We start from the raw sequence: 10,592 nt of genomic DNA on the forward strand, positions 1-10,592 counted from the left end.
CCACAATGTAATCTCAGGGACTGCCCTATGATTACTCGGAGGAGAATCAAATGCGGCAAAGTCCATTTGGTGAAAGGAGATATGGGAAAGTGTTAAGTCATGTGCAGGGGATAAAGCTCTTGGACCGGATGGCTACTCTATGGCTTTCTTTAGCCATTGCTGGGAAGTGATTCACAATGAAGTAGTAGCGGTTGTTCAAAATTTCCATGCTCAAGGAACATTTGAAAAAAGCTTCAATGCTACCTTCGTAGCATTGATACCTTAGAAGGTTGGAGCTAAGGAGCTAAGAGACTCCAGGCCTATCAGTCTTATTGGTAGCGTCTACAAAATCATCTCAAAGTTGCTAACACAGAGACACAAGAGGGTGGTGAATAAATTGGTGGATACACAACAGATGGCCTTCATAAGAGGCAGGCAAATTGTGGATGCTATTTTAATAGCAAATGAATGTGTAGATATAAGAACCTGGGATATTATGCAAATTGGATGTTGAGAAGGCAGATGATCATTTAAATTGGAAGTTCCTAATAGGTACTCTCATGAAAATGGGCTTCGGAGAGAGATGGATTAATTGGGTCAAATTTTGTATCAGCACGGTCAAATTCTCAATACTAGTCAATGGTTCTCCAGCTGGATTCTTTCCTTCTCAAAGAGGTTTGAGACAAGGGGATCCCTTGTCCCCCTTCCTCTTTATCATTGCCATGGAAGGTCTAAATCATATTTTAGAGACAACTCAAATCAACAACTGAATTAGGGGTTTCAAAGTGAGTTCCAGGGTCGGTAGCAATTTGGTGATATCTCATCTTCAATATGCGGATGATACACTGGTCTTTTGTGAAGCTGATAAGAACCAACTGATGTTGAGGGTGATCTTCATTCTCTTTGAAGCCACATCTGGATTACACATTAATTGGAACAAAAGTTTTATATTTCCGTTAATATGGTGGAAGATATATCTTAGCTAGAATTCTTGGAGGAAGGATTGGGGAGCTGCCAACAGTTTATTTGGGGATGCCTTTAGGGGCCAAGAGTAAGTCAAAGGGGATATGGAATGGGGTGTTAGAAAAGTGTGAGAAGAAGCTGGCAAATTGGAAAAATCAGTAGCTATCTTGGGGGGGTAGATTGATTCTAATTAATTCTGTGCTTGATGCAATGCCTACTTATATGATGTCTTACTTTCCCCTTCCAGCAAATGTATTGAAAAGAATAGATGCATTGCGAAGAAACTTCTTATGGCAAGGTAACAATGAAAATAGAAAAATTCATTTGGTTAAATGGGTCTCTTTTAGCTAGCAAAAAGGAAGGGGGGCTTGGCATCAAGAATTTTTTTTTTTTTTGATGAAGTAATATGTTTCATTAAGAAGGCATCAAGAAGATGCAAAGTTACAAGAAGCATAAGAGCTACATAAACAAAAAATTAAGGGAGAACATTGTTTGCCTCAAATCAAAGTCTCAAACTAGGACAAGTGAGCTAACAAAATCCAAAAGTTGTCCTGTACTATTTATTGGTAACAACTTTGTCCAGCAAAAAAGGTTGAGAAGGCATTTGGATTTGAGTAAGTGGTTCGGTGTTGATGTGTCATCAAAGCATCTTCTATTCCTCTCGTTCCATAAACACCAAAAAATAGTTGCAGGGATCATAAGCCAAATTTTCTTAATGATCTTATCAACCTCCCAAAGACTCCAGCTCATATGTGCCTCTCTCAGGGTCTGTGGCATTACCCAGCTTAGACCAAAAATACAAAAGAACATGTTCCAGAGGTCTGTTGCTATTGGGCAGTGTAGAAGTAGGTGATTAACTGTTTCCAGGTGTCCCTTGCACAGGTAGCATCTATTGACCAGCTAAAATCCCCTTCTGCATAGGTTATCTTGCGTTAGGCATGCTCCGTGAAGTGCAATCCAGTTGAAGCATTTCGCCTTCACAGGCATCAAGAATTTGAAAGTCCAAAACCAAAGCTTGATGATGAAATGGCTTTGGAGATTTGCAGCAGAAGATCAGCCACTATGGAAACTTGTGATTAAAGAAAAATATGAGATGGAAAGAGAATGGACAACCACAGCAGTTAATAGTCCATATGAGATCAGTCTCTGGAGATCTATTAGAAATTTGTGGCCTAAAATGATGATCAAGTCTAGAGTCAGAGTTGGGGATGGAATGAAGATATCCGGGAAGACAATTGGCTAGGACAAGGAGCTTTGAAACAACTTTTTCAAGACATTCATTCCCTAAATCAACAGCAAGCAGCAACGGTTGGAGAGGTATGGGCAAACCAAGGTTGGAACCTAACCTTCAGAAGACTTCTGAATGATTGGGAGATTGGCAAGAGTAACATAGTTCTATAATACTCTGGAGCAATTTAAAGGGATCTCAACTAGGAAAGATTGCATGATATGGCAAGGGCATAGGCAAGGAAAGTTTTCAGTTAAATCTGCCTACAAGGAGTTCAATTTTTCAAAACATCAGATTGGGTGTTGGCCATGGAAGATGATATGAAAAGTTAAGGTTCCATACAAAGTTGCATGCTTTACATGATTATTGGCAAAAGAAGCAGTGTTGACTCGGGATAACCTTATCAAGAGAGGTTATCAACTTTGTTCCAAGTGTTACTTATGTGGACAAGAGGCAGAGACAATAAATCATTTATTTTTACATTGTAATTGGACAACTCAGTTATGGAGGATATTCATTAGTTGGAGGGGCATCAGATGGACTATGCCAAGAAGAATATTTGAGGTACTAGCATGCTGGAACAACGAGGGTATCTCTTCTGGAGAGAAGGAGAGATGGAGGATGTCCCTGCTTGCATTTGGTGGACAATTTGGGAAGAAAGAAATCAAAGATGTTTTGAGGACAACGCCAGTAGCATCCAACAATTGAAATGAAATGTCTTATCCTATTCTATTTTTGGTGTAAACAAGAAGTCTTAGAAGAACCTGAATCTATTTTTGATGTATTAGAATCCTTATGAGAAGACTAAGGACTAGAAGTTTGTTTTGGTTCTTGTAAATATGGGGGACTACACACCCTTTGTGTAGTGTGTTTTCAATATACAAATATGTTACCTTCTCAACAAAAAAATAATAATAATAATTACCAGAGCCAGCAGTATGAATTTCACTTGTTGATCAGAAAGGAGTGTGGATTATGGAGCATATAGAAAGAGACTTTGAGACAATAAAGTGAAGTTTAAAAAGCAGTCAGTAAACCAACCTGAAATCCAAAAGTGTAATGCAGAAAATCAAACAAATCAACGCTCCTTGTTGATGGTAAAGAAAAATTTCCAGGCAATTTTGGTAGGCCTCTGAAGTACTTCAGAGCTGATACTGCCGCACGTACCTGCTGAATCCCATCAGAACAAATATGCAAGAGTTTTTAAGAGTGATAGGAGAAGGATGATCAACCTCAGGGAAAGACACAATAGCATTTGTAGTCGAAGTGGTGTCAAGGGGAATAATATTGTAAGCAATGTCCTCAGTCATAGCAGCATCTGTTTCCATCATGCGTTTAAGCTGCAAAGAACAAAGACACAGCACCAAAATGAGCCTTTCAGATGCATGTGGAACAAAAAGAATAAAAAGAATGAATGACTACACAAGCATCAGGAGCAAGAGAAAACTATTTGAATATGCACATGCATGTGGAACTGCACTAGCACGTAGAAACATTTCGTGAAACGGCCCTGAGAAATTTCATAAAAAGTTTGAGCATGTGCTCTTTAGTCTTTACCACATTAATTTTCATGTACGGCGGGAATTTTTAAAAAATGATAATACTGACCAATAATTCCAAATAAGCAGCCTCGAGATTGTTTATTTTACACCCTCTTGTAGAATGAGGACTGTTAGCAACTTGCTACTATGAATAGGGAAGAAAAATTAAATGCCTTGCACGAGTGAAATGAATACTATCATGCAGCAAGAACCAGAAAAAAACTGAAATTGCGGAATAACAAAAAAAAAAGATCCAAAAAAAGGGAAAAAATTGAATGCAGAACCTATCCAGCTCATAGGCATTGGAACAAATAGATGATATACAAGTAGCTGAAAGGCTTGAAAACCTGCTTATGGTATGAGAAAATCCAAGTTTATAAATTAATTTGCCTTGTCAAAAGAACATATATAATCTTCACTAAAAAAGTTAAGTGTTTCCCAAATCTTCACTAAAAAAGTTAAGTGTTTCCCACTCAAAGCATGGAGAGAGTACTACTGATTACTTAAAAGAGGCAATTAGTAGTTGAGTTTAGGTGTGGACTGTGGATTATACTAAAGTAGATGCCTCTGTTTTTTCTTTTCTTTCTTGGTTCGTTTTTTTTTTAAAAGAAAAAAAGGTAAAGTGTCCAGTATATTCAAAAAAACATCAGCACAAACTTTGTGCTGGAAGCCAAAATAGGCAATTACAATATGGAAAAGCAAAAATATAGTCCTTCATGTTAATCTTTTGTAGAGAGTTGGTTGTATCTTTAAAAGCATCTCAGGTTCCTTTCTTTCCAAATTATCCACCAAATAGTTGCTGGGACAATTTTCCATCTGTTTTTGTCTGTGGTAAAGTCTATCTCTGTGTTCCAGCATAATAAAAGATCAGAGGTTCTCCCTGGCATTACCCACCTAGCACCTCTGAGATTAATGAACAAATCCCATAACTGGCTGGTCACTCTACAATGAAGAAACGGATGGCTGATTGTCTCAGCACATTCCCAAACAGATAACATCTTGAAACAATTGGCATACCCCTCTTCCTTAGATTATTCCCAGTGAGGACAGCCTCCCTAATTACCAACAAGGTAAAAAATGCCACTTTATAAGGCACTTTTACTTTCCATATGTGTTTCCAAGGCCATAAACTGAGTTGAAATCCCTCCCGGTTCAAATCATTGTATGCTGAGCTGACTGAATACATCCCATTACTATGTTTTTGCCATCTGAGTGTATCTTCACCCTCCTGTAGTCCACTACATTGTTCTAGTGTTCTATAAAATTCAATCATTCTAGGCACCTCCCAATCATGTAGGAAGCTTCTGAAGGTCATATTCCAACCCTATGTAGACCATAGTTCCTTCATAGTAACCCCATGTTGTTGATTCAAAGTATAGATGTTAGGATATAGTTGTTTTAGACTTCCAATTCCCAACCAATTGTCCTCCCAAAACAATGTTTTCCTTCCATCTTTCACAATAAGATTCAGCTTATCTTTCAAGTTTGGCCACAAATTCCTAATCTTTCAGGATTAAGCACAAATTCTAGGGTAATATTGTCACCAAAACATATTAAGAAAGGTGGACTGTAGTTATCAAAGAGAATTGTGGGATTATCACCAAGTGTGCTTAATCCTTTTGTAACAGAACACATAAGTTACAGATGCACCAGCAATTTCACGTCATCCAAATGTTTCTTGGTAACATAACAGAAATACCTCCATCGATCGAGTATTTTATTGATAAGGCGATTCTAAGCAATTGCATGCTGCAAAATGTCTATTTCAAGGAACGTTCCCCACACAAAACTCGAAGGTTGGAAGACTTTTTCAATGAAAAGGATCATAATGAGAAATCAATAAGCCAACAAAGAGGACTCGACCAGCTATTTAGGGTAGCCCGGTACACTAAGCTCCCGCTATGCGCGGGGTCCAGGGAAGGGCCAGACCACAAGGGTCTATCGTACGCAGCCTTACCCTACATTTCTGCAAGAGGCTGTTTCCACGGCTCGAACCCGTGACCTCCTGGTCACATGGCAGCTATTTAGGGATATAAAAGAAGTTGAACATCAAAGGCAAGCATGTGCACACTTAAATAAGTACAAGTACAGAGAAACCAAACCTCCTTGGGTATTAAGCGATCTGCTTCTTCGGGTGAAACCTCCTTAGTCAACTGTTCGAGGACATTTCCCAAAACCTTAAGAGTCGCTAAAACCTTTTTCCTTTTGACAGTCTTACGCTCCAATCTATTTCAAGAGGAAGTAGAAACATAACATGTCAACCAACTAAAATAACATCTCAACAAAAGGACAAATTAATATTTTTGATAAGGTAAGCAATTTTATTAATAATGGGAAAACATCCTCTATACCAGCAGTAAAAAGGGACAAAATATATTTAAGATCTACTAAAGAAAACTTATCAACTGGGTCCAAACACAGGTAAATTGCACTCTTGGCTCCAGTCCCCCAAGCCACCCCAGCTTAGCCAATAAATGAAAATAGCCATTTCTTATTTCTATCTGACGAAATTCATTCAAGGACTCTAACCTCCCGTGAAACTACATGCTATTGGATAGGAGGCTATCCCAAATTGTTAATCGTTCCACATAGGTTGAGGGAATGAAATGTTATCTCCTTATATGGCCTTGAGCAATTATCACCCGATGAGCTAACTTATCGGGGCGAGGTAGGTCCAACATCCATTTTTTTAACATGGTAGCCAAACCCATCCATAATCTTGGTTAACCCAATGTCAGGAATGTTATGTTATCCACGCTCTAAATTCTTAGCCAAGGACATGAAAGGGTGTTTTAAGTGTCTCACATTAGTTGAGGGAATGGATCGTTGTTTCCTTTTATGATTTTGGGCAGTACTTACTTCATGAGCTAGCTTTTGAGATTGAGTTAAACTCATGGTTTATTTTCTTAACACAATCCACGCTCAGTATTCTCCCAAATGGAACATGATAAAAGATTGGATGTGTGCACTATGAGATTTCTTTTCAGAGAATATGAAGAGTAATAGCTTAAGATTAGAGAACTAATAAGAATGATGCGTATTCTCGGAGAACTTTTCAAGCAAGTCACAGAAAAAACAGTAACTAAAAGATCGGCAATCAAAAATATCACAGAGACAAGTAGCTCCCTATTGTGACTTAGAAATGAAACAGAGATCAGAAAAATCTGTATCTCAAAAAACATACTACCTAGTAGACCATTCAGGCTTTTTGGCATGGTACCTGGACTAATCAGGCTTGTATACAGTTCCAGCATGTATGCATTATGACTATCTCCTGTAGTTCTAGACTTGCATGAGGATCCCATCCCTTTATAGTGGCGGAGTAAAGATCAAGTACTATCTTTTAATAATCCAGGTCATTGACAAAGTAACCAAGTGGGAGATACACAATAATGATATACACAAAAAGGCTCCGACAATTGATTTTGGTCATGCTATATGCTGTTAACACTACTTCATACTTGCAAATGCATTAATGGTGGATTAAAATACAGAACCCTAGACAAATAAAGTCTGACTTTGACATAACAAAAAGTTCTACTAACTTAAAGCATTCGAAAAGGGGTAAACAAAAGACACCGACCCTCAGCCCAAAAAAGCAGAAAAAGTAAGTTTCACTCTGACATAACAAAAATTGGCACATTATAAGCATTAGATGATGGGCGACCTAAGAGGTAAATTATAACATAGTGGGGAAGGAGAAACAGGGATCCTTTCAGCTTGACTAGACACGAGAAAGAGAAATCCTTGTACTTCTTATTTTATAGGTAAAAAGATATTTTATATATAAAAAAAAGAGATATTTTATTACGCCTTCTTTATTCTTCGTTGACTATGGACAGACTACAGAAGGTACAGGGACCTATCACGTCTTGCAAGCTCAAAAATGTTCCATTGTTTTTCAATTCAGAAGCATCAGGAGTATTTATGGGAAACAGAAATTTCATTTGCAAGGCAAGAAGAAATGCAATTCTAAGCAGAAAGATATCATAGCAAAAAATAAAGTTAAAAATGTACTTCTGACAGCTATGCAAGTGGGGTAAAATACAAGCATGGAGATCTTCTAGAGGATAACAACTAAAGAGAAAGCTGCAAGTAACTTCACTTACTCTCCCAGATTACCACTGAAGACACCAGATTCCCTCAATTTCAGTTCCTCCTCTCGTAACTTATCCACATTATGCCTTTCTCTGTACCGTTTGTAGAATTCTTGTAAGAGAGTAATATCCTGGCTTCTATCAATGGTGCCACCCTCCCGCTTCGCTAGCTTTTGCTATAAGATTAGGCAGGAGATGGGAAGGAAGTCAGAACTTAACCAATATCTAAATAACTGTAAACACACCCTAAAACATGTAAAATTCAACTGTCAGAACTAATTTATAATGCATCAGTTATGTGGAGTTCCTGCACATCTCTAAGATTAGAAGTCCTGACACCAGACATGGTACAATATAAAAAATGGAAGCAATAGAGAATTGTCCAGAACTCCAATGTTACCCGATAATAACCCAAATCAGTGAATCTCTTCAAATAAAGATACTGGCACTCAAAAGGACCAAATATTTTATGTATTCAACAGAAGAAATATTTGAATACTTTGTGAAAATCCATTTTTCCTTTTCCTCTAACAAAGTGATACATATCATGAGTACACAAAGGAAAAAATCACAGACATACCTTGATTACAGACATCAAACCAGTCTTGAACTGCAAGACACCCCTCCCCTCACTGTTAGGATCCAAACTTTGAGCCAAGGAATAGGCATGCTCACATACTGCAGAAAATTCACCAAATTGCCAACAAAGAGGCATGTTGATTAGTCCAAGCATCGGCAGACTGCATCTCAGCTTTCTATATCAATCAACCAACTATATCTCAATCCAAATTTAGATGAGGCCAACTATATTAACCCTTTGTATCCGTTCCACCCTATTCATGTTTCAATATTTAATAATCAAAGAATTCGTCATATTCTTACGTTGGTTACGAACCAACTACAACCCTCCTTTATCCATGCTTGGGACCCATCTATGCTTTGCGAAGCTCACATAGACTGAGTTTGCATATAGCTTTTCGAGAAAACGCATAATCAGAAAGTATCTATAGAAGTAAAACTGGGACAATCTAAAAGGTACTCCCGAAACTATAGCTATATAAATTACAAATACTACAAAAGAAAGAAGGTTTAAGCTGTCATAATTCGATGCCTTTACAAATGAGAGAATCTTGATCATATTTCCCCTCTAAACTTAGTGATATATATTAACCAGTCATCTATCACCAAGTTGTGGATATTTTCTATTTACTTCAACATAGCAACTAAAGAAATGAGCTCATTACATAATTTGTATGTCAAGCATGAAAAGTCAATAAGGCTCACGAGGAGATCACTTACATACTCTTGACACATTTGGGTCCTCGTCTTGAATCTCATCCGCAGCTCTTAGAATGTCATCTATGTCCCTGTTATTAGCGAGGGAAGATGGGACATTCGCAGAAATGCCTCCTGCCGGTCTCCCAGCGGCAGCCCTATGTCCACGTAGTGCTGCTCGCACCAACCGTTCCCACAAATCTTCCACTCGAGACATCTCCTACAAAAGCTCAAAGGTATGCAAGAATAAGACCATTGGTACCAGTGGAAATCACGGGGAAGAAAATACAAAGAAGAAATTCCAGCATATCTAGCATATAATCCAGAATGCAAAAGGCAAAGGGAATTAAGTAAAACTCCAACATCTAAAATTTCAAATATGAATCCATTAGCAATCTAACACCCCAAAAAAATATATAAACTCCATCATCAATTTAACACTAGCAAAGGTAACCAAAAATAAATTGAGATAAAACAAAAATTACAGTCACAGAGAATGTGCAGAAGCAGAAAAACAAAAGCCGGAGACTTTCAAATATAAAAACGTTTAGGCATTGCCAAAACTGGAAGAAGTAATTCGTTTACTAAACGAACTAGAACACAAATAGCTAAATCGTTCACTAAAATGCAATAAAATTCAAAAAATAAACTGTGCGAAGTATAAGTTTTTCTAACAGTAATATAACATTTTTCGAAAAAATTGCAAATACTGTGCACTAATTAAAAAAATAAATAAAAACACGTAAAAACTCATGTTTTAAGGAAAATTGACAATGTAAAATCAGAATTATCTATGGAGGCTGACCTGGTAGGAGATCTCGCCGAGAAATCACCGGAGATAAAACCCTAAAAATTTTGAGCTGAAGAAGAAAATTGAGGAATATTGAAAGGGCTTTTGTGTAAAGAGAGAGAAAATCAGTGGGTTTTTTTGTTTTTTCGAAAAGAAAATTTTGAGAGAGGAAATCACAGGGAATATAGGAGGAGAGTGGAAAGGTGATTGACCTGGGGATGAAAAAGAAAGGTGGTTGACCGGTTTACCGGCTATAGCCAGTAGGTTTTACTGAGTCTCCCTACGTTTGCTTATTTTGAATTGGAAAGTTTTGATTAGTATACTAACGCGGAGAAGAAATAACATACCTATTTTGAGATTTTTTTCGGGACCTTCGTGATTAAGGATCTGCTTTTCTGTCTTTTTTCCATTTCTCTTTTGCCATAAACCTTTGTTCCAAATAAGTGATTTCTTAGCTATTAAGAAGTTTACTTTTTAACATTAATTAGTAATAAAATTAATTATATTAATATTTACTATCTCTTCACATAAACATTCCTAACACATACTTCAATACTATTTACTCCAAAGACAGTGTAGAAAATAAATAATTATTTCATTCTTGAAATATGGAAAAATCACTTATTTTGGACCACAAAATAAAGGCCAAAAAATCACTTATTTTGGACTGGATGGAGTAAATCCGTACAAATTAGCTCGATATTATATTAGAGGTTAGC

The 10,592-nt window shown here is 37.3% G+C and overlaps 1 protein-coding gene across 4 annotated transcripts in view; it reads right to left on the bottom strand.

Moving 5' to 3' along the window:
* LOC107760121 (callose synthase 9) overlaps window positions 1–10,060 on the bottom strand; it is a 48,548-nt gene extending 38,488 nt beyond the window's left edge. For all 4 annotated transcript variants that reach the window (XR_012702414.1, XR_012702413.1, XM_075237537.1 and 1 more), the window contains exons 1-7: window positions 9,889–10,060; window positions 9,108–9,303; window positions 8,389–8,486; window positions 7,821–7,984; window positions 5,814–5,937; window positions 3,403–3,510; window positions 3,212–3,337 (exon numbers count right to left, since the gene is read on the bottom strand). Coding sequence is in view for 2 of the 4 variants with exons in the window: in XM_075237537.1 (XP_075093638.1) it covers window positions 3,212–3,337; window positions 3,403–3,510; window positions 5,814–5,937; window positions 7,821–7,984; window positions 8,389–8,486; window positions 9,108–9,300 (813 nt within the window). In the remaining 2 variants the exon portion in view is untranslated. The remainder of the gene's footprint in view (window positions 1–3,211; window positions 3,338–3,402; window positions 3,511–5,813; window positions 5,938–7,820; window positions 7,985–8,388; window positions 8,487–9,107; window positions 9,304–9,888) is intronic.
* Window positions 10,061–10,592: the final 532 nt, after the last annotated feature.

This window comes from Nicotiana tabacum, chromosome 18 (assembly GCF_000715075.1).
Source record: "Nicotiana tabacum cultivar K326 chromosome 18, ASM71507v2, whole genome shotgun sequence".
In the NCBI taxonomy this organism is placed as follows: domain Eukaryota; kingdom Viridiplantae; phylum Streptophyta; class Magnoliopsida; order Solanales; family Solanaceae; genus Nicotiana; species Nicotiana tabacum.